At 35.1% G+C, this 24,979-nt stretch overlaps 1 protein-coding gene across 1 annotated transcript in view; it reads left to right on the plus strand.

Moving 5' to 3' along the window:
• Positions 1-24,979, plus strand: part of CFTR (CF transmembrane conductance regulator) — a 152,945-nt gene that overhangs the window by 20,040 nt on the left and 107,926 nt on the right. Inside the window, exons 2-3 of the mRNA XM_054692591.1 lie at positions 9,516-9,626; positions 13,584-13,692. Coding sequence (XP_054548566.1) covers positions 9,516-9,626; positions 13,584-13,692 — 220 coding nt within the window. The remainder of the gene's footprint in view (positions 1-9,515; positions 9,627-13,583; positions 13,693-24,979) is intronic.

Genomic DNA, 24,979 nt, shown 5'->3' on the forward strand with positions numbered 1-24,979 from the left:
TGGAGTTACTATAATTCTTATGTATAAAGATTATAAGGATTCAATGAGATAATAAATTTAAGTAATAACAAAATACTAGTTATAGCACAAAGTTCCAAATATTAGTTATTATTATTTATTAATAAGAGCACTTTTTTTTTTTTTTTAAGCCCCAACAGCTGGGTTCCTATAGTGAGAGCTGAGCCCTAAACTGAGAAACTTTCACTTAACTTGGGAGGGGGCAGTGGAAAGTTAGTGATTACCTTTTTTTTTTTTTTTAAATAATAAATTTTATTTTTATATTCCCCATACATTTGCAACCCCCCCATTCTGACCCCAATCCCTCCACTCCCGCCCCCCACTCCCCAAAAACTGTCTCTGGTTCATAGTTTTTTGTTGATTTTGATTTTCACTTTCTTATAGTTATTCATTTTCCTGGTCCCTTATTTAAGTTCTCTAGATTCCTGCTATGAGTGAGACCATCCGGTATTTTTCTTTTTCTTTCTGGCTTATTTCGCTGAGCATGATCCCTTCCAGTGCCATCCATGTTGCTGCAAATTGCAGGTGTTTATCTTTTTTGAATGCTGAGTAATATTCCATGATATATATGTTTATGTACTTTTCTTATGTTGTTTGTGCTTTTACTGTCAAATTTAACTGTGTACTGTTAAACCTAACTGTACTGTTTTTTTCTTCATTAGTCTTTTTATGGCAAATTTGATCCAAGTGTAGGCTTTTGGTATCATAGTCTTATTTTTAAATTCTAACTCTTTCTGGACAAATTATTGAAGCTCCCTTACTCATATGTAAGCTGGAAATAATATTAGACTTTATCTCCTGAATCGTGTCAGTCAGATAAAATAATGTATGAGAAACACTTAGGATTTTTCAGGGATGTCATAATACACTGCTAATATTAACTATTATTGCTTTAATTCCAATAATGATAAATTCTAGTGCTCTGGAACTTAAACTGAAGCCAAGTAGTTTATATAAGGATGCATGTAGTAATGCACAATTGCCATGTTTTATAGGCAACATTGAATTTAGTCCCCATGAAAAGCAGGTAAAGTAGTGATGGTAGTTATTATTTCTAGCAGTTGCTTAAGGATAGTCTTTTCTAAGATCATGTGACTGGGAAATGATAGAGGTAGGACTATGACCTGGGGTTGTCTTTTTTTCTTAAAATCACTAATTCAGTTTTTTCCAGTAAGAGAATTGTAGTAGGAGTCACATGACTGGAATTTTGCTGTGTTCAGGATGAACTATTTCTTCAGACAACCATGTCAGGAATGAAAAAAAATAATTTTATAGGAAATTAATATTGATAGTGAATATTATATGATAATAGTATAGTTAGAAAATATTTCACCAGAAAGTCTGTGATCATTGCAAGTGTAATCATAGCAAGTAATGGATTATAATTTTATGTTCCTCCTTCTGTAATTAAGAACTCCCTCTGTATTTTGAAGAGCTAAAATTAGAGAATGCAGATAAACCACAAAGAAAATACCTTTGCAGACATTTTATTAATATGCTTACAATCCTTATAGTGAGAAGTATCTCATAAAATGGGCAAATTGATTTTCTGTTTAATATGTGGATTCATATGGCAGGAAGGTAAATTAACTTGCATTAGGAAGCCTGTATGGTTTTAAATTCTAGGCCTCCAGAATCTTTTTCAGAAATGGTGTGTGGTCTTTTGTTGAGTAGCAAATAATTATCTTTGCAGAGCTTCTGAAATTCATTGTCTACGTTTACTTTATAGTTTACTCATCTCGATAAAGAAAAAGAACTTCTGTTGTTCTCTTGGTAAGATTAAACCCTCATGAATAATTAACTTTCAAACACAAAAGTGACTGGTCTCTAGCAAGCATGTACTTCCTAAAGTTGATTGAGCTGACTGAGATGATTATTGCTGATAAATTCACAGTTTTATGGACAAATATCAAACACTGTTCAAATACTTTGTGGAATCAGAGAACAAGGACTTACTGATTGGACCTGACCACAGGACAACATTTTGGGGTATAGTGAAACCTGCAAGTTTTATATAGGACTTTTAAGAACTATATACCTCTACTTCAAGTTTTATTTTCACTAAAATCCTTTGAGAAAAGTACATCTGACTATAACATTGAATCTAAGTTGAGAAAACAACTGCAAGTGTACAATTGCAAGTGTAATCATAGCAAGTAATGGATTATAATTTTATGTTCATTTGAAGTGTTACTCATATGAGTTTTTTTGTCATTCCTTTTTATATATATATATATGCAAGAGCTGGGGTACAGACCAGAGGCATGGGAGGGTGAGAGGATTCACCAGAGACAGAGCAGGAAGCAGAACAGGCAGATGACAGAAATTCACTGCTGAGGGGAGCAGCGGGCTCGACAGGAGAGTTCTGCCGCACCATTTGGGATTCTTACCGGCTAGGATTGAATCCGCACTGCTGAGGCTGCTGGCAGCCTCACAGCATGGCGCTCAACCCGCTGCACCACCGGGGAGGCCCTTTTTTGTAATTTTTTTTTTTTTTATGAAGTTGAGTTCTTTTTTGTTTTTAAAGATTTATTTATTTATTTATACAAGAACCGAGGTACAGTCCAGATGCATGGGAGGGTGAGAGGATCCACCAGAGACATAGCGGGGAACAGAACAGGCAGACTGATGAAATACACTGCTGAGGGGAGCAGCGGGTGACAGGAGAGGTCTGCCGCGCCAGGTGAGACTCTCGCTGGCTGGCCGGGATCGAACTGCCGCTGCAGTGGCTGCAGACAGCTTCACAGTGCAGCGCTCAACCGCCTGCGTCACCAGGGGAGGCCCCCTTTATTGTAATTCTTATAGGATGAGTTGACTACCAGTCTCAAATCAATCCTGGTCATCGTAAACATTAAGCAAAATAGCTAAAGCTGTGATGTAGCAATTTGTGATTTATTATCAGTCTGTACAAATCTTCTTCTTTTTTTCTCTGCCTAAACTTTAACATTTTCTTTAGTTAGAACCATCCATATTATATTATAACCTACTTCAAGCTCATGTAAATATATTGTATATATTGAATAAAAAATATATTGGCTATATTGAATGAAAAATATGCTATATATATTGGATAATAAGGCCACTAGTTTATTTAAATTTATTTAAACAGAGTAGTTCCTATTTAATTATTTCATCCTAAAATGGAAAAGTGTAGATGCGTTTATTTGTCAGTATTTGGGAAATGAGTCCTGCAACTAGTGGTTTGAATTTGCCGTTTAATTTTATTTAGTTAGTTAAATGCAAAGTAATGTTAAGCACTGTAGAAGCATGATTGTTTTCTACGAACAAAATATTTTGGACTGATAGCTGACCTTCATGTTAAATTCTAGCAGATGAAAAGGTCAGATGCCCCTGTTAGATTAAACAAAGCCAAATGTCAAAGGAAAAGTGATTATAAGCTTTAATTATGTGCTTTTAGAGGGATAGGTTTTGTGAAAATCAAGGCTTTAATAGTGGCTATAATTGGAAAATTCTTTTAATTGTAAGGAATACTAGTTACTCCATGCAAAATTGAAAGTTTAGCCTTAAGAAAGGAAACTAATTAAGTAGTTTCATTTTGTGTCTGTATGTATGTTTAAAAAATCAAGTGATAGCATGTTTCCTCAATAAAACCTAAAGCCTCTTATAATTAAGTGAACAGAAGAGTATATCAGGAGTACTAAACTTTTTTTTGCAAGCTAACTTAAAACTTATGTTATAAAAAATTGTATATTGGGCCTCCCTGGTGGCGCAGCCAGTTGAGCTCAGTGCTGTGAAGCTGTCCGCAGCCTCTGCAGTGCCGGTTCCATCCCCGCCAGCCTTGGAGCAACCCACACGGTGAGGAGACCTCTCCTGTCTTGCCTGCTGCTCTCCTCAGCAGTGTATTTCGTCAGTCTGCCTGTTCTGTTCCCTGCTCTGTCTCTGGTGAATCCTCTCACCCTCCCATGCATCTGGCCTGTACCCTGATTCTTATATAAATAAAATGTTTAAAAAAAATTGTATACCTTAGAGTTCTCTGTCTGTTATCCCATAATTAATGAGTAGCTAGTTTCTGTTAGAAATTGCCATTACTTTGCAACTGTCACAACTTATAAGTAGACTATTCATAAGGCCACTGTTAATATATAGTGACAGCCTATGAAAGAAGGAAGAGATCAATTAGAGGTGGGACACATTCAAAGAGGAGGAATAGGGTTTATTGCTTTTGTTACTCAGGTGTGTCTGCTTTGGTTTATGAAGCACCTTGGATACTCATTGAATTTTTTTTTTTAGATTTATTTATTTTTTAGAGGTTTATTTATTTATTTATACAAGCACTGGGTACAGTCAGAAGTGCAGGAGGGTGAGAGAATTCACCAGAGCCAGAGCGGGGAGCAGAGCAGCCAGAAAGACCGAAGTACACTGCTGAGGGGAGCAGCGGGTGGCAGGAGAGGTCTGCGGGCCATGTGGGACCCTCGCCATTGGCCGGGGAACGAACTGGCGCTGCAGAGGCTGCAGGCAGCTTCGCAACCCAGCACTCAACTGCTGCGCCACCGGGGAGGCCCAATTCTGAATATGTTTTAACCTACTCAGGATTATTTGGAAGGAGTGCTTGCTATAGTTTTATAGTAACTCATATTTCATTATGAGTCTGAGTGTAGGTACTGGCATTTTGTTTATTTATTTTTTTTTATTTCTAAGACTGACCTTGAGGTTGTCCTCTTGAAGGGACAAAAATTTCTTTCAATCTTACTGGTCTAACCTCATGGAATGAATTTTCTCTGTAAGATAATGCTCATGATTGCCAAGCAGCCAAAGTTTAGTTGATTTTAGCTCTCATATATATCTTAACCCATATTTTATTTCAGGATACAAAAAATAGGTTTACTATAGTGAACCTGTCAGGAAATAATAAATTGTATTAATAATTATAGATAGCTAATGAACCTTAATACTACTATATATGTTAGCTCTAACACTAGGCTGTTGCTCTATCTTGATAACCAAAACTGTGTGTCATGATGTAACATCATACTAAAATGGGCACAAATTAACACAGGACACTTTTTATAAAAGCAGCCCCAAACCATGTTACTTTATATAAATGTATAAATAAATAAACAAACAAACAAACAAACAAACAAATAAATAAATAAATAGAAATGAATTGGAGGGGCCTCCCTGGTGGCGCAAGGGGTTAAGAGTCAGCACTATGAAGCTATCCTTAACTACTTGTACTGTAGCACAAGTTCAATCCCCAGTGAGGGAGCTCACTGGGCAGCAGACCTCTCCTGTCTCACCTGCTGCTCCCCTCAGCAGTGTATTTCAGTCACTCCGCCTGTTCTGTTCTCCACTTTGTCTCTGGTGAATCCTCTCACCCCTGTACCTCTGGCCTATACCCTAGTTCTTGTATGCATAAATCTTTAAAAAAAATGGGAATGGTCATCAGATCTTAGATATAGACCAAAAGATATATGTTTATATATTATTTTTAAAAAATGAAATGAAAAGATTTATTTTTAAACATCCTACAAAAATCTTTTTGGTATTATATTGACAAGTAGTGAAATTCTGCTTATCTATGAATTTGCTGTCATATTTTAATAATTTCAAACACTGAAAATGTAAGATCTGTTAATAGGATTGAATCTATTTTCCTTTTGACTAAATCTTTTATTGCCCCTTCTATCCCATACTCACTGCCATTATCCTTGTTACAAGTCTTCCAACCATCAGACAGTTGGTCATTTCCAGACTGAGCTAATTATAAAGTTTTCAAGAAATTTTTGATCTGGTTATTAAACATAACTAGTATTAAAAATTAAATTATTTAAATTTATAATGAAATACAGTATATTAAAACCAAGGTAATAAAGACAGAAAAGCTATCACTCACTAATTATTTCACATTTTATTAATATTTATGCTACCTAGTAATGACTATGCTGTTAGATATTGTACCTGAATGGTAGACATACTACAGGATGATATACAACTACTGTGTCGTCCTAACTCTCTTCAGTGACTTGATATTTGGTCCTTTTAAATTGGCCCTGGTGGGAATATTCACACCATAGAAATTGGCAAATGCCAGTCATTTTTTGTTTTTTTGTTTGTTTGTTTTTCCTGGAGAGGAGACTGTTGAGCTCCTGCCATCACACACCACCACTCCTGCCTGTGGTCTGTTAACTTGTAGTCTGTAGTCTCCCTGCTTCTAGATTCTCTCCCAACTATCTGTTTAGGCCAACCCACCGTGCTTAATTTTCCTAAGTGGGGAAAGTTGAATGAATAACATCAGAAGAATGTGGTAAAAGTTGTTTTTTCCATTTAGTAACAGGCGAGTTTTTAATATTTTGGAGCCTCCATTTCTTAGACCTTAAAATAGGACAAAGATCCCTCTTTGTTCTACCTAACAAGATTTTCAAATTAAAATCACCATGTGCTAATGTTTGTAAAAGTTCTTTGGAAAGTTCTAAATAAACATGATTTTTTTTTATTAATAGTAAGTACTTGCTTCACCTTTTCCCTTCTTGATTTAAGTTCACAAAGTTTCATAACCAATAGGATAGAGCTTATATCCTAAAATTGCTGTCTCCAATTTTCACAACCTCACTGACACCTTTTGTACTTCCAGTGTATATGTTGGATACTAGGATGGTGAGTGCCTTCACCTTCTCAAATGATGTCCACTGCAGACGCTGTATGAGCTTTGAACTTCTTTAACTGCTGTGTTCAGATTCTTCTCAACTATGTTGCTTCTTGTTCTCCAGGAAAAGTGTCAATAAATTTATTACGCTTTGTTAAGGTGTGAGGGCTCTTTTAAAAGATACAAATAAGGCCTCCCCGGTGGCACAGCGATTGAGCGCTGGGTTGTGAAGCTGCCTGCAGCCTCTGCAGTGCCAGTTCGATCCCCGGTCACCGGGTGAGGGTCCAACATGGCACGCAGACCTCTCCTGCCACGCCTGCTGCTCCCCTCAGCAGTGTACTTCGTCAGTCTGTCTGCTCTGCTCTCCCCTCTGGCTCTGGTGAATTCTCTCACCCTCCTGTACTTCTGACTGTACCCAGTGCTTGTATAAATAAATAAATCTTAAAAAAAATACAAATAGTGCAATTTAATGGGGAAAAAGTGACATACTAATTCATTGTCACTTGTTGATATTTTAGCAAAAAATGATTGATGAAATCACTGAGCTTTAGAGCTGGGCCCTGTTTCAGCTAAGTGTTTTTTTTTTTTTTTTTTTTTTTTTTGTCCAATAAGGTTTATTCAGTGGCATTTCTTTTGGATACATGATGCAATCAGTTCTCACTTTGATATGTTTATTCATAGATTAAAATCAAATCTTTAAATATGTCTTATAATACTAATTGTATTTACCACTAGCAACCTCTTTGAACTATAGATTGGGTGAGAAAAAATGAAAATTATTTTCTTTCTCTTATCTGGCTGATGGTATGAATGAAGATATGTGAATACACCAGCCCTTCAAACACTATCTCATGTGTTATTGGAGAGACTGGTTTTGCGGTACCTATAGTATGATTCCTTCTCCAATCAAATACATGAGAATTTCAATAATTTTGTTTTTTTATTCTTTTTATTTAAATTTTATTTTTATATTCCCCATACAATTACAACGCCCTTATTTTGACCCCAATCCCTCCTTTCCCTGCCCCCCATCCCCCATAGAGTGTCTCTGGTTCATAGTTGTTTGTTGATTTTGATATTTTCTTTCTTATCGTTATTCTTTTTCCTGGCCCCTTATTTAAGTTTTCTAGATTTCTGCTATGAGTGAAACCATCCACTATTTTTCTTTTTCTTTCTGGCTTATTTTGCTGAGCATGATCCCTTCCAGCTCCATCCATGTTGCTGCAAATTGCATGTGTTTATCTTTTTTGAATGCTGAGTAATATTCCATAGTGTATAGTCACATCTTCTTGATCCAGTCATCTGTTTTTGGGCATTTGGGTTGTTTCCAAATGTTTCAGCTAAGTTTTAAAGAAGGATGCATTGTGGAGACATGGGGAACATAGGCAAGGTGCCTACAGAGGAAGCTAGAGACCAAACAAGTGTTAATAAGAATCTGAACCCTTGGAGTTTTGGTAAAAGTAGATATGGGGGTCTTCTACAAAGCTTTTCCCTGAAACAATGTTAACAAGTTTGCATTTGGCTCAGCATTTTCCTTTTGCTAGAATATTTTTCCTATTAGTTTAGTTTGCCTCTCAGATGTTGTTGATACATTGGCTTTTGATATTTTGTGGCTAATGTGTATTTTGATATATTGCCAAAGTCTCAATGACACCAACTTTCAGAACTCTCTTAAGAAAAAAAATATTTTAATGGGAAAAGTATTTGGTTGGGAATCACTAATTCCAAGTTCAATTCCTTTCATCGATAAATATAAGAAATTTCTCTGTATGATTTGTTTCACAAGTTTCCACCCTCCTTCCTCTTCCTTTCCTTTTTTTCTTCAACTTCTTTTTAGATTTTCATATCTTTGTGAAGATTATTTTACCTATCCATACTGGTTAGAAACAGTGTATTTGAAAATAACTGGTACATTTCTGCCTAATTATTTACCTTATAATAGCTTTACTAGTTATTGTCATAAATTTCAGATTGTTGTTTATTAGATGCATAAAAGGCTGATGTGCGTAAATGCTGTGGGGTAAGGAGACAAAACATAGGAAGGTTATGATCCTTACCCTCAATTAATGATTCAGACATGATAATTAAGTCAACAAATTGGTACAAACTACTCATTACCCTAAAGTTACAGTCAGTTCATTCAACAGGTACCTCATTGCTGATTATCTTGCTACAGTAACAAAATAACATAGGGTGTTGATTAAGGGTCTGTCTTATTCACAGATCATCTTGTATTTGCAATGGTAGAGACTGAACATCAGCAGTCATAGCAAACTATGCACTTGCATCTATTATTTATTAAAAGGCTACATTTACTATAAAATGTTTTAACAGTTTGTTTTTTCCTCTGGGAAGAATTCTCTTTGTCAGAAAGAATCATTACACATCCTTTTTTTTTTTAAGAATTATTTATTTATTTATACAAGCACTGGGCACAGTCAGAAGCGCAGGAGGGTGAGAGAATTCACCAGAGCCAGAGCGGGGACCAGAGCAGGCAGAGGGACTGAAGCACACTGCTGAGGGGAGCAGCGGGTGGCAGGAGAGGTCTGCACGCCATGCGGGACCCTCTTCCCGTGGCCGGGGAGCAGCTGGGGATCGAACCGGAGCCACTGAGGCCCCGGGCAGCCCCGCAATCCAGCGCTCAACTGCTGCGCCACACATCCTTTTCTGACAACGCTGTAGTCATATTAGTTTAGAGGTGTTGGTGTTATATACAGATGTTTCTTATAAGATATGAATTCCTGACATTTACCTTTGTGGACTTCATCTTATTCTCATATGTATGCATCTGTGATTTTTCACATGCCAGAATATTTGAAGTGATAGATTTCAGGTCTGTGTTAGAGACAAAATCACGTCAATATTTATATCTGCCCTTCCTCTCTTCATTTAGCTGGACCAGACCAATTTTGAGGAAAGGGTACAGACAGCGCCTGGAGTTATCAGACATATACCAAATCCATTCTGCTGATTCTGCGGACAATTTGTCTGAAAAATTGGAAAGGTATGTTCATGAACATTGCTTATTGGTTGAAGAGAAAATTTAATACTATTATTTAGAGAACAGAGAACCAACATATATTAGACAACTTAATTTTTAAAATGGCATACTTAAACAGGTACATCCTATTTTCTTGCCAAAATCTTGACCAATTAGGAATTGAACAGGTTTTTTTGGAAATATTTATTTATTCATGCATACAAGAACTGGGGTACAGGCCAGATGTGCGGAAGGGTGAGAGGATTCACCAGAGACAGAGCGGGGAACAGAACAGGCAGACTGACAAAATACACTGCTGAGGGGAGCAGCGGGAGAGGCAGGAGAGGTCTGCTGCACCGTGTGGTATTCTCGCTGGCCAGCCAGGTTCAAACACATGCTGCAGAGGCTGTCCGCCTGCGCCACCAGGCGAGGCCCAAGAATTGAACAATTCTTAATAACCATTTTCTTGGGGAATGAATTTTTTTATTGAAAAATACATATGTGAATTCAGGGAAGTTACCTGTCTTTAAATAACATTAAGTTCCCTAGATTTGATGACTAAAGTTAAGACTGAAATAGCATTTTTTAAAGTAAATTTTATATATTGGTTTTCAAAATCTTAATATGTGAATACAAATATAGATCTTAAGGAGTTTTAAGATAATGGCTATTGAATATCAAAGGAATGTAAAATCATATTTTTGAGTACATATTGAATGTCAAGCTTTGTATTTCCTTTCAGCCAATCTGAGAAGAGAGCATCATTATCTCCATCTTACAGAAAGCACTTGAGGTTCAGAGAAATGATGTAATTTGCTAGCTAGTGACAGAGGGAGCCATCTGCACCAACTCAAATCTGCACCACAGCCTGTCCCTCGGCCATTGTAAAGAAATTCTCAGGGTCTCCTTTTCTGAGAGCATTGGTTTGAACACTTTTGCTTGTAAGCGACTGAAACCCAATTAGCTGAAGTAAATAAAAAAGAGGAAAATTTTGATCCTGTATTCTGTGTGAAGGCCTACATAGAAAACTGACCTTGGGGACTCACTGGAGCCAGGGACTCAAATGCCACCTGGTGGCATTCACCTGGTGCTGGTTTTATTCTCTCAGACCAACTTCTTCCATGCAGGTGGTCCTGGGAACAGTTGCTCTTATCTTTCCAGAGCACAGAGGAAAAAGCCCTTCTCCTTGGTCAAATGTGAATAATTCTAGAGCTGCTTTAGTCACATGATCTCTCCTGGAACCAAGCACAGTCAATGAGTGAGCTAAACTTGGTCTTGTGTCAGCAGCACAGGGTCTGATGAGACAGGTGTTGGCCAAAAAAAAAAAAAAAAAGGGCAATAAAAAGTAGTCACAAAATTATTGCACAAAAATAAAACGTTGAGTAGACTTGCAATTTACCTTATTTTCATTAAAATCCTTTTCCTTTTTTTTTTTTAACAAATGTTGTCAAGGTAAAGTAAGATTTCAGCCTTACTTGTCTTGATATTTATTCAAAGAATTTGACTAGTGGGAGCAGCAAATTCATATTTCCCCTGGAAAGAACTAGTTCCTATTATTGAGCACTTTGTGTGAAAGTGCAATGAAAGAAGAGATATTTTGTTTTTGTTTTTTGGTGTAGTTTGTTTTTTATATGATTTATCTTCAAGTGCCTGGGATAGGGTCTGGAACACAATTTGTGTTCAGTAAATATTTGTAGAATGAATGAATGATTGTAGAAAAGTTAGCATTATGTAAAAACCTGTAGTTTTGCTGCACTGATAAAATATATTAACATAATACATTTTAGATATGTCAGCAAGTTCAATATAATATAATAGATATTGAATATCTAAGTTCTGAGTGGATGTTGCTGGAAATATTAATCAGAGTGTAGCACTAGGTTAATTAAAAGCTGTATGTCATATGTATTTTTTTGTGGCCAAGTAGAAGACATACACTTGAATTTGTAGGATTATCTGACCTAGCATTTTTTTCTGCTCAATTTTCATTACGTCCACCATTTCAATTCAATAAAAAAAGGTTTATTTTGTTCCAATTCAAGAACTCTGTGCAATCATAAGATCATGCATTTTATCATTATTATTCTTGTCTTTTTGGGTTATCTATTGTTTTACCCTGTTTCTTATTTCTTTTATTATAAAATTATCATTTGAATTTTTTGAAAGAAATTCACTTAGTACTTACAGTACTTTGTACTTTTGCACCCTTGGAAAGGGACCCTGACCTCAAATTTCCTAAGTGTCTTTAACAAAGGTCCTCTCATGTCATTACCCCTTGATTGAGGTACGTAGGTCCCTCTGTCTCATTTCCTGGCTGTGGGGTTGAATTCTCTGTTCCATGCTAGTGCAAAAAACACATTTTTATTTCATGGTTACAACAAAACTGCAAGCTTAATAAGCAGGCAACTTCTTCCCTTACAGTTTAACTCTTGGTATTTGTAATGCTCATTGTGCCTGTTCAGTGCTGCTTGAACCATACCGCCTACCCTGGCTACTGACTCTTGTCAGGCTACAGATTCTTCAAGTCCCATTCATTAAAAACAATTCTCCAAATCTGCCTTCTTCTCTGGTTGCTACCCTGTTATGATTATTTTTTTCCTTTAATAGCTAATGTTTCTCTGCTCTCCTGGACTGTACACATCTTTATCTCTCTTTTACATCTCAGTTTCATGAAATACAAATTCCATGAATTAACCAGGGTCACCAGATACCTCTTAATGTCACATGTAATGACATCTTCCTGTATGACTTGAAGGTGGAGCTCTTCTACCTTTTCTTTGGTTTATGTACCACCTTGCTTTCCTGCTTTTCTCATTTGATTTATTCTTCTTTTGAAGGAGAGGCTGAGTCTGCCTGTATATTTAGCTTCTTACCCTTTTGTGAATCACTGAATGGTATAGATGGGAAGTAACCTCCATATGTGTCAGTGAAACTGTGGGGAAGAATTTAGGGAGGTAGATAGAATGGATAGGATAAATATACATTATAGGTAGTAAGTTTTGAGGAAAGCCAATGTCCATGCACAACTTTCCCAAATCCCTGTTGTGTGTTCTGCCTTAACTTAGAACCAGTTTTAGTTATGGTAGATGGATAGTAATAAGCATAGTCATTGATGAAATGCAAACCATTATCTTGTTCTTGCCTGTGGTTCATGAACCTTTTCAGTCAAAAAATGTACAGTTAAAAGAAAATGAAGATGAGGGTAACATTTACAAATATATTTTATCCATTTGGGAAGAGAAAGTGTTTTTATTAACAGACTAGTGGCAAAAACTTAAAATAAGTGTAATTATCTGATGAAACTATAGTATTTGAAACAAAAATTTTATTTATATCTCAAAGTTTTCAGGGTATTTAATTTATATTCCTGCCAGAAAATGTAGAATTTTTATCATTTTAATTTACAAATGACTTTATTCCACATATGACTTTAATAACTAAAATGGAGTTTGGAGTTTGATGATATTTGTTTAAGATCCTTACATTTAAAAATAGCATCTAAAAACAAGTTTTTCTAATGTTCAATACAGAAACATTAACTTAATTTTTGTCTTGTTTTTTTTTTTTTGGTTTGATGGATACATTTTGTAAAGTCTACAGTTCTGAACAGGTAGAGATTAAATGTTATAGGAAATTTTAAACTATTTACTTATTTTTCACTGTGCTCTCAGCACACTATATAAGTCATTATTACAAAAGAGTCATACTTCATTTCTTTCACATTGCTTTTAAGAAGCTCATAACCTTTCTTTATCACATATAATGTGGCCTTTTCATGAAGTCAACTCTGAAGATGTATGGTAGAGCACTGGATTCTGCCAAATGCTTGACTGAGCATTGGTGTTCACAAGGTTTTGTCTCTTTAGTCATTTGGGTTAATCTCCTAAGATGTACTTGTGTGAATAAAACTATGTTAAGGGAAACAGAACAATTTGAATATTTGGACATACCACTTATTTTTCCCTCTTTATTCTTTTGCAGAGAATGGGACAGAGAGTTGGCTTCAAAGAAAAATCCGAAACTCATGAATGCCCTTCGTCGATGCTTTTTCTGGAGATTTATGTTCTATGGAATCTTATTATATCTGGGGGTAAGAATCTCATTTGTAAATTCATGATGGATGAAATAATTATGCTCATTTTTATGATGATGGAAGGATTAGGGTAATACGGTGTATAGTGATAAAGACTAATTCAATGCAAAATACAAAGAGACCAAAAAGCCTTTAGAAACAAGTAAAATTTCTTGGATCTAAGATGTTCTGAACACAAGTAGCAATTTACAATTTTAAATGGGGTTCAGTAAAATCAATTTATTAAAAAAATTTTCTGTTGTGACTCCAGGTCACATGATCTTATTAATACATGAGCTTGTCGGTGCCTTTACTCAACAGGGGAATGTCAGGAGACAAATTAGGCCAAATGCAGTCATTTAACTATGTGAATATTTGTAATTTGATATTATGACTTCTTACGTATATTTGTTTCAAAGAAAAATAACAAAAATTTTAAATATGGCAGTAAGGTACTCTTTTAGTATGTTTTCTCAATCTCCTATGTCTTTATCCATGTGAAAAGAGAGCCATGCCTGAAAACTCAAGCCTTTGTAGTGTTTTCATGAAGTCTGGGATGTTTTCCAGCTGCTGTGAAATGTGACTGTGATCTATTAGTTTTTATACCACTAGAGCATCATTTAAAAAATTTTAGCTGTAACTTGTGAGAGTTAATGACAAGGTGAAAATTTATTTAGTTGTATGCAATATTTGCTTTTGGATGTTAAGTACCACCTGGATGAATTTTTGTTGTTTTCATTTCATGCCTCTGTGACTGAGTGAAGTCACAGTGTCTCCCAAAGAGATGCCATACAAGTTGCATTGCTTTAAGAACCTGTAGTTAATGTCCACCAAGTAAAAACCATCTAAAAATTCTTCTTAACTAAGATGACTGTCTTTAGGTCTAGGGAAGCAATTCTGGCTTTTAAATCTATTTATATGTCTTTATGTCTCTCTGATATATTCATCTATTCCTATAGAAACCTGCAAGAGTTTGGGGTTGAAAATATTTTGCTGGTAAATATGAATAAGGTATCTGAAGAGTTATTTTAAAGTTATCTATAAGGGGATTTTCCTCAATAAAAGTACCCAGAGCTTTGGAAAACAATTTTATCTATAACTTCTGGTCCTACTTGACTTAATTAAAAAATATTTTGTTGGTTGCTTTAATGACTATATTTACTGCATTTAAATCAGTGTATGGAAGTGTGATTTCCTCTTGTAACATTTAAGAATGTGACATTCTGATTATATCATTGTTAGATTGAAGCCAATATTTCAAACATTTATTATGTCATGACTAAGACTGTGAAATGCAAAATTTTCCCTAATCATGTTCTCCATCACATGTTGCTTCCATTGATTAACATAAACACAACTGAGCAGAAGCTGGAAGAGAGGCATAATTAAGCCCCTTTTGAGCTGTGCCTGGCTTGTGGATTAATTTATTCCTGTAGATTCCACCAGCATAGAAGTTGCATGTGAGCAAAAATGCTCACCTAAATGTGAAAGTTTAGATGATGCCCAAATATGTTTACAAAATATATTTTTTGGTCTGGTGCACACAGACCAAAAAATGAACATGATACGGTTTAATATTTATTGAGTATCTAATGTGTTCCAGATTCAACATTAAGCCCTTGTTGCAGATTATTTTATTTGATTTTCCTTATAACTCCTTGGAGCAGACACTATTATCTCTAATATTCAGAGAAGGAAATTGAGATGCAGGGAAATTAAGTAACTTTCCCAAAGTCACGCATATGGTAAATTTGAGTGATTGCTGGATCTCTTTAGCTCCAAAGCCCATGACCTTTCCACTGTATCAGATTAAAATTGCTCTATAATTATATTTACAATGATTGTATTTAGGTACTCAACTGAATGATGGTTAGTAGTAACTGGTCTTTTGTCTCCTGAGTTTCTTTGCATCTTCTCAGCAGACACAGGTTAACAGACTCTTGAGGGCTGATGATTCTTCCAGGGTCATCTCAAGGTCACATCTGAAGAAAGTTAACAACAGGAAACAAGAATAGGAAACCAACTAGAATCGTCTCATTTCCTTATACTTGGGAAGGAAATGGGAAATCCCCCCATGAGACAATAGGGCTAAGGGCCAGACCTATAAACAAAACAAGGGGTAGGAGAATGGACTGGGTGTGAAGAAGGATAAACATTCTTAAACTTTTTAAGTTTAAAAATATCACAACAAAAGCAACCTTACATGATTTGCATTACTTACCCATGGATATGGGTGAAGGGAGATGTGTTCCCTAGATAGCCTGAACCCTGGACTACAGGTCTAGAGCTGACCCCACATTTGAGGGTTAAATGTATTACTGATAATCAACAGAATGTTGGTAAGGAAAAGTGATAGGGAAAACAGCTGAAATGTGCAGGATGAGACGGAATGGAGAGTAAAATTTATATTGGCAATGGCTCAAGTTTGGTGAGGCTATGGGTTTCTTACCCATGTCACAAAGGGGAGGTCTCACTGAGGCCAGGCAATTTTAAGTGATAAAAATGTTGAAAACTATAGCCTCAAAGAATTTGTATTATTTTGTAGTTCTTAAGATGATTGTAGCTTTCAAATAAGATTGTTCATGAATTCATAATCACTGGTGGATGGATACATGGGGGTCATTCTTGTTGATACTTTGGGAACTTTTTATGGTAGCTTTTATTTTTTTTAAGACAAGTGCAGCTTTTCAGGACATCTGCTCTCTGAACACCACTGTTTTTGTTCCTTATAGAAGAAAAGAGGAAACAGTCATTATAATACCTCTATCCTTTAAAAAAAAAACTTATCCTAATGTCTTAGTATTTATGGTATTCTTTCTGGGCATCCTTCATTGGTGTGTGTGTGTGTGGGGAGGGGGCAGATATATTGGTAAGTTTTAAATTCCATTAAATGAGCAGGAATTCTTGAAGGTACTTTAACACTTGGTAAAAGGTATACATTCAAAATGTTCTATAGATTCTTAGTCTCTCTAAATCAGGATAATTTTGATATAAGGAATGTTGGATGGTTTCAGAAAAAATATTTACTGTTGACCATGAAAGGTTAAGAAAAAGGAAATATCATCATGAAGGAGACTGTCTTTCTGTAATACTGATGCAATTATAAATCATATTAGCTATGGCCTTTCGTCATTAACTATGTATTTAGTTTTTCTCCATCTGACTCAGCAGCCAGATACAATACTGTCTTTTAACATTTATGAATGCCAGCAAAGAAGAGAAACTGGCTGTTGAAAACCTGAGTAAGAGTCAATTAAGGATAGTCCGAGGGAAGCCAAGTGGAGGGAGTTCTGTAAGCAGATTACTGAGAGAATATGGTTATCACAATACATTTGTTACGATAAGAAATTCACAAACATGCTCTGAAAAGTGTTCTTGATTCTTAGGCTGCACTGGGAATGTTTTCCATCATGAAATTGGCATACTTGGCAGTGCAACTTAGGTCAAACTACTTTTATTCATTAAATTCTAAGAAATTTATGGACATGAAAGAGAAGTTCTTATATTCTAAAGCTCTCATGTTCCATATTCTATATTGCAAAAAAAAAAAAAATATCTTTGTCTCTTATATTTCAACAAAGGAGTTGAATAGGTATTTGAATACAAGCTTTCTGGGAGAGTGGTTTGGGGGAATTCTGCACACAGACAGCCCCTGACCTCGATGCTTTGATTTGTGTCTCTCTTTTACATAACTGGCTACCTAAGGACAGCTATCTCCAGCAATATCCTTCTAGAGGCCTATCAGGTAGGATTCTCTTCTCCTCTTCCTCTCCCATCCTCCTTTCTCTTCATAACTAGCTGCTTCTCTGCTCCCAGCAGTGACTTGCATGCTGCACTGCCTAAGCTCACACTATATACTCAACTTCCTACTAGAAACTTCATCTGTAACGTAAAATACATGTGTACTTTCTACCCATATCATTCCATCCGTCCCCCCAGTTCCTACAATGGGAGGACCTGGAAGTTCTTGGCATTTACATTTCTTTGAAATATAAGGAATTTGTATTTTAGTCTTTAGAGTAACCAGTAGCTGCACCCCATATCAGATCATTTAATCAGCCTGGGATGGCAGATGGGATAACAGTAGCCTTGAAAAGTTCCCTGGTGATTCTGATTCAGATAGAAAAAAAAAATGGGCATTATCACTGAATGCCTATGACACTGGTAGAATCTAAGTGAGAATATTGGTGGGGTGGGGGTGGGGAGGAAGGTAACACATAGAAAGAACATTTTCATTTGATTTTATTCTTAGTGATAATACTGAAACAATTTAAAACATAGTGAAATGAATATTCACTCTCTTAATGACAGATAGTCTGACTCAGGAAGTTTCAAGTCAGACTTGAGATTCTGCATTTCTAAGAACGCTCGGGTGATAATGCTCTTTGCCTGAGAGTCACCTTTGTGTTGCCAGGTCTGACTGGGTCATGGAAGAAGAGAAAGTCTTAACAGTTGTTATAAGAGAAGTGGACAGACTCAGCAGAGCCAAGGAAACCCCGAATGAAAGTGACAGGAATCTCACTGAAACTGAAATGTGGAGAAGAGTTTATGGGAAAGTCCCAGTGTTAATTTTCTGTTTTCCTTCCTGCACCCTCCTCCAGGCCTCCCAAGAAGCAGATAACAGGGTGCATGGAGAGGGTCAAGATATAGCTAAGAGGCACATGCTTCTCTTCCAAGAATGCAGCAACTGTAAATGCTTTATCTTTTCTTGTAGAAGCATTGTTGTAAGGGTGACTAGGTTTCTACACTGATATTTGAACAGAAGTTTCTCTAAAGCATTATGTATGCTTTTGAGGGGTAACCTAGGTATTCAGCACCTTGTTCAGTAGAATTATCTCTCATTCGTACATGTGAAATATTGGGACTAAAATCAAATTGTAAATTAGGAATTGTCTGTAATCATGTACTTATGATTTAACCTGGATGAGGCCCAGTTCTCTCATTCCTTGTAGGAACATGATGCATCATTAGCTCTTGTAGCTAACCAGTATCCAGCAGTGACTAATGAATGTGATGTGGCGAAATAAAGTGAAATATATGTGATGTACTCAAGTGTGTATTTTTTTCAAAGGTAGAACATTTTGTTTTTAACTCTCCTGGGTTATGCTTATGCTCTGATGCTACAGCCTATTCTATGATCTTTGGGCAAATCAGACATGTCTGCATCTCAGTTTCCTTAACTGTGCAATTAAAGGAGCCGTAGTAAAGGGTAGTGTGTCTGTGATCCTTTCCTTCTTTGAAGTTATGTTCTATGACATGTAGCCTAGAGAAATGGCAACTATCTTCAATTACAGCAATGTTAATTTATAACTTGATTTGCTAGATTGATGTTAAAATGGTTCACAAAAAGTGCCATACTGCTGTTAACTATTAATATATTTTTAAATAGAGTATCTACATATGTGCACAAATACACATATTATTTATATTTACTTATTTCTCAATATGTGCTGCAAATGTCTTAACGTGCTGATTTAATTTTTATAGGGCTGAGGAAAATATTTTGTTAATGTTTAAAATCATAGCTACATTTTAAGCATTTTTCAGAAAAAAATTAATATTTGAATATATTTTCCATTATCCCATTTTCTGGATTAAACCTATTGCTGGTTTAATCCAAGAATTTTTTTCTTACTAAACATTAGCTTAGATTTCTAGTGAGGGCTTTGCTGATAAGAGTTAATGAATCAAACAGCACCAAAAGGAAAATACCCAAAACAAAACATTTTGAATTGGGTATTGAATCTAAAAAACATTATTTAAAGGTAGACAAGTATTATGATATTTTTGAAAGAATCTGTTCTTGGTATGGTGTACATGCATCTTTGTAAAAACTGCAAACATTTGTGGCAAGGAATAGGTTTAATTTTCTATGCCAAACTTGGAAAAAACCTCTTCCTTTAGCAATGAGTATAAAGCCACAACTTACCACCAGATCTTAGCGTATCCATGTAAATATTTGACGCTCTTCTTCACCATGTCAGAGGCTGAATGTTAAGTGTTTGCTTTGTATGTAAGTCAGTTAGAAGTGCTAAGTTGGGATTGTACCCTGTATGTGTGCTTACTGTCGCTCATATTTTTGTTCATGTATTTTTTCTTTTTTTCATTTATTAATTATGTAAGTTACATGCAATTTTCTATCCAAAATTTTATTATCCTTTTAGATATCTTTTACCTGTGAAAAAAATCAGAAAACCACCAGAAAAATTGATGTGTATGTGTAAGGGAAACCCTGAGGTCTCCAGAGGCAAAGCAAGGTGCTCAGTTTACAGTTAACCCTTGAACAACATGGGGGTTAGGGATGCTGTCCCCTCTGCATTTGAGAAATCTAAGTATAACTTTGGACTTCTCAAAAACTTAGGTACAGTGGTCCCTTGATATTCAGGGGTTCCCCCCACTGTGGGAATATATGCTTAATAAATGGCAGGGGACCATTACTTGACATAAGGTGTTATAAATCTGCCTCTCCTCTTGATATATTGCGAATGCCTTCTCACGTCATTAGATGTCTTTCTACATAATCATGTTAATGCTCAATGAATCATATAGCTGTGCCATAATTTGTCAGTTCATCATCACTGAATATTTATAGTGCTCCAATTATTCACACTAGTAAACAATCCTTAATGTACATCCAAAGTTAAATTTTAGTAGATTTTCAAATTGCCATCCAGAAAAGATTACTAATTTACTTTCTTACTACTAAATAGTAAAGGATCTTGTATGGGGAATATAAAAATAAAATTTATTATTAAAAAAAAATAAATAGTAAAGGATCCATGTTCACCAATAATACATGTTATCATTTTAAAAGTGTTTCCAAATTGCTAAGTGAAAAAGACTTATAATTTTATTTGCTAAACTTTTGGTTCCTAGTGAGTTTAAAGTTTTTATATATTAATTTTGCTTTAGTCTTTTGTTATGTGTGTACTTCATCTTTTTTTTTTTTTTTTTTTTTTTGGTTTCTTTGCTTTTTCTGATCAATACATGAGAGAATATTTTCCCCAATCTGTCATTTATGTTTCTAGCAAGATTTTATTTTTTTATTTTAATTTTTTAATAGACATTATAATTTTTAAACATTTACTGCCAAGTCTATATACCTTTTTCTTTGTTTTCTGCTTTTAACATCAGCCATTTTGAAAGATCCTCCCCATTCGGTTATTATATAAGCACATCTATATGTTTTTACTGTTTCATCTTTTAGAAAAAATATCTAATCCATTTGGAATTTATTTTGGTGTATGTATAGATAGAAATCTAATTAGAAGAATAAGTATCTAGTTTCTCTATCACTTATTGTATAATCTAGCCTGTCTCCACTGAATTAAAATGCATTATTTTATTGTATATTGAATCATTACATGTACTTGGACCTGTGCCTGGACTTCCAGATAAATCAGTAAATTTCTTTGTTACACCATATATTATTATAGTTGTTTAATAATATTTAATATCCAGTAATTTAAACCCTCATATTTTATTCTTATTTCTCAAATGTTTTTGATTAGTCTCTCAGTTTTTCCAAATGAAATTTAGAATAATTTTATTCATTGCTTCAACAAATACTTGCTGAGTGGGTAATCTGTGGTAGGCATTGTACATTGTTGCAATGACATTGGAATTGTTGCAAAAGCTTAGTCCTGCTCTTATGGTATTAAAATTTCACTTCCCAAAATCCTACTAGGAATTTTTATGGAGGTTACATCAATCTCAAAAAATAACGTGGAGGAGAATGTGATCCTTCCAATATCCAGTTTTTCTTTTTAAAAAGTTTTTAAGTTTCTCCATTTATTTGTCATATGTCAGTAATGTTTCATAAAGTAAATTGTGATATATTTATGTATAACTGATATTTGCATTGTATCTTATGGTATATTTTTACTGTGAAATTATTATGCTTGGTATACTGGAATGTATTTTCTTAGTATGATTGTTTTTAAACCTCTACCTGTTAAACTCTTGACTCATTTAAATTTGTTTTGTAGAAAATCATATTCTATGCTAATAATAACACTCTTCACTTATTTTCAGAATTCATATTTCAAAACTTTTTCTTGTTGAGTCACATTACTAAAATTGAAATTTTAGTAATAGCCAGTATTTGTTTCTGTTTTTCTGACTGTCAAGGTAATGCATCTAGAGTTTTATTAATTATGGTGCTGATTGTTGTGTTGAGGAAAAACTTCTTTCTCAGGCTAAGGGGATATATATATACATATATATATATCTCGATATAGATCTCTCTCTATATCTATATCTATATATATAGATATATATTATATATACTTGTGTTTATTTAGAAGGTTTATCAAAAGCAGATATTAGAATTTTATTAGATTCCCTTACAGCAGTTGTTATTAAGATATGCTCTTCATAGTCTATTGGTATACTTTTAATTTCTCAATATGAGGACATTTAACCTCTCAGTATTTCTCAAATAATGTCCTAGAATTCCTGGTATAAATATAATTAAAATGAATGGAAATCATATTGATCATGATTTTGCTAACAATGCACAGTAGAAAACAATGCAACTTTAGAAGTCCTTTAATCCTCTACTTGTATTAGGAACAACTAATGCCTGGGACTTGAAATTGTGATTTTTCAAGTCAAGTTATTTTGGGATTAATTCACTTAATGCAATTGCAAACTTGTACCAAGTTTTCCATTTTTATCTGAACTTTCTTTCATGGCCTGAATATCCAGCAAAAGCAGACTTATCCATGTCTGGAAACGTCTGTGTCTCTAACAATAGTCTGAATAACAGGGTACATGTAGCATTTATAGACCAAGAATATAGTACTATATTCCTCCTAGTCATTAAGGATGCTTAGTGTAAAGGATTGTACTTCATAGATCAAGCAAGGTATCAGTTGACATTGTTTTCCTTTCCAAATAAAAAATCAGGTGATACTGTAAATGGTTCTATTGTAAATATTAGGGAACGTGCTTCTTAAAAGAGATTAAACTCTTGAAGGGGGGTTGGAGTGCTAATTTTGTCCTTGAATGTTAACAGTTCCATAATGGTGAGATTTAAATTGGTTGCTGTTTGCAGATGGCTCTATTATTAGAATTTTCTCACCCCAAAATAAACCAATTTGTTTCGTGAGCATGTACTGTCCCAAGTTAATACTACCAGTATCTTTGTGAATTAGCCATTGTAGTTCAAAAGAAGAGTATGTCCTCTTTCAGTTGAGGCAAGATGACAACCACTTAAGTAATCATAATTTGTAAGATGTCCAATCAGATTAATACACTTTTACTTTGCTATAAATGGCAAGTGAATAGCAATTCAGCTAATGGGCCTTTGTGATAGAGATGACAGGGCATGAATAAAATTATGGCAATATAATGACAGGGAGTTTAGTTCAAATTATTCAATAGGAAACAAACTTATATGTGTACCTTTCTAACTAAAATTTTGAGTACAACTGGGTTGGTAGAATAGTTTTCTTTTGGGCCTCCCCTGGTGGCGCAGCAGTTGAGTGCTGGGCTGTGAAGCTGCCCGCAGCCTCTGCAGCGACAGTTCCATCCCCAGCCACCGGCAAGGGTCCCACATGGCGCGCAGACCTCTCCTGTTGTGCCCACTGCTCCTCTCAGCAGTGTATTTCGTCAGTCTGCCTGTTCTGTTCCCCGCTCTGGCTCTGGTGAATTCTCTCACCCTCCCGCACTTCTGACTGTACCCAGTGCTTGTTTGAATAAATAAATAAATCTTTAAAAAAAAAAGTTTTCTTTTTTCTTAGAATGCTCTTTTTGGCATTCCATAAATAGAAGCTACTCCTTAGAAATGTGTAATGTGATATTTTTTAGTAGTACTATATTATTTGATATAATATCTATTAGGAAAATACATATATAGGTTCTAGAAAAGGAAGAAAGGTTTTATGCTAATTATGATATGAGCAATTGAATTCATGAGCAGCAGTGATAGTTGCCTCTTTCAGTTATTATCTTATAATGAGCAAGAAATGATACTTTATCTGCTATGTATGGTAATTATCGATGCTCCTTTCTGCTCTATAGCCATACACTTTCAGCAAGAGTAACACATGATTATACAAAAATAAATCAAAATATAGTATTGACATTCATCTATGAAAAACAAGAAAATCAGAAAATTCTAGAACGATTTAAACATTCATCTAAAATAATTTTAAGGATAAAATATTACCGCTGTGAAAATTTGTTTTGTAATGCAAATATGTTAATACATACAATTTTAAATCCAAGGGCTATATTGACTGTAGATTTTCCTAGCTTAAGGAGTTACTATAAAGTAAAACCATTTACACTAGAGAAAGTTAGGCATAGATATGGAACTTAATAAAAATTGCCAGGACAACACTTTTACAGTTAGTAATAGTTTAGGAATGGAAACAACCTCTCTTCTACTGTAGAATCATGGAGCACATTATCTAATTTATACACAGGATGTCATGTTGGTCAGCACTTAGAATAAATGAAGTAGATATACATGTATCCCTGGTAATAAATATCTAAACACAATGTTAAAAACAATTGTAGAATGCACAGTATGATACCATCTATATAAAATTTAAAACCTCAAAAATAATTCTATATTGGTATTCTAGAGATGGATACATGTGTTGTAAAAGTATAAAGCATGCATTAAATAATGTATGCCTGCAAACAATAATTTCTGCACATATTTTTTAATAAATAAGCACTATTCCACAGACATGATAAACATTTTTTATCTGGGTAGGAGTTTAGTGAATCTTTTTAAGCATTTGTCTGTTTACTGCAATTCAGACTTAAATTTAAGATATGGATATATGAGATGAGGGAACTCTACTATCCCATGATTGTGATTAGTTGGGAAAGTTTTTAAAACACATGAATATTTTCTTATAATCAGAGCCTTTGTCTAACAGTTATTTTGAAATGAAGTACTAAATATACAGTATAAAATGATCAGCTACACAAAACCAATGGTCAATGACAGCACTCTATACATTAGTGTTTTTTTTTTTTTTCAAGTTTTAGTTATTTATTTATACAAGCACTGGGTGCAGTCAGAAGCGCGGGAGGGTGAGAGAATTCACCAGAGCCAGAGCTGGGAGCAGAGCAGGCAGAAGGACCGAAGTACACTGCTGAGGGGAGCAGCGGGCGGCAGGAGAGGTCTGCGCGCCATGTGGGACCCTCTTCTGGTGTCTGGGGAGCAGCTGGGAATGGAACCGGCACTGCAGAAGCCGTGGGCAGCTTCGCAACCCAGCACTCAACCGCTGCGCCACCGGGGAGGCCCACGTTAGTGTTCTTTCAGAGGATGAAGTTGATAGAG

The sequence above is a fragment of the Talpa occidentalis genome, unplaced genomic scaffold, assembly GCF_014898055.3.
Source record: "Talpa occidentalis isolate TD23 unplaced genomic scaffold, MPIMG_talOcc4v2.1, whole genome shotgun sequence".
NCBI classification, from domain to species: domain Eukaryota; kingdom Metazoa; phylum Chordata; class Mammalia; order Eulipotyphla; family Talpidae; genus Talpa; species Talpa occidentalis.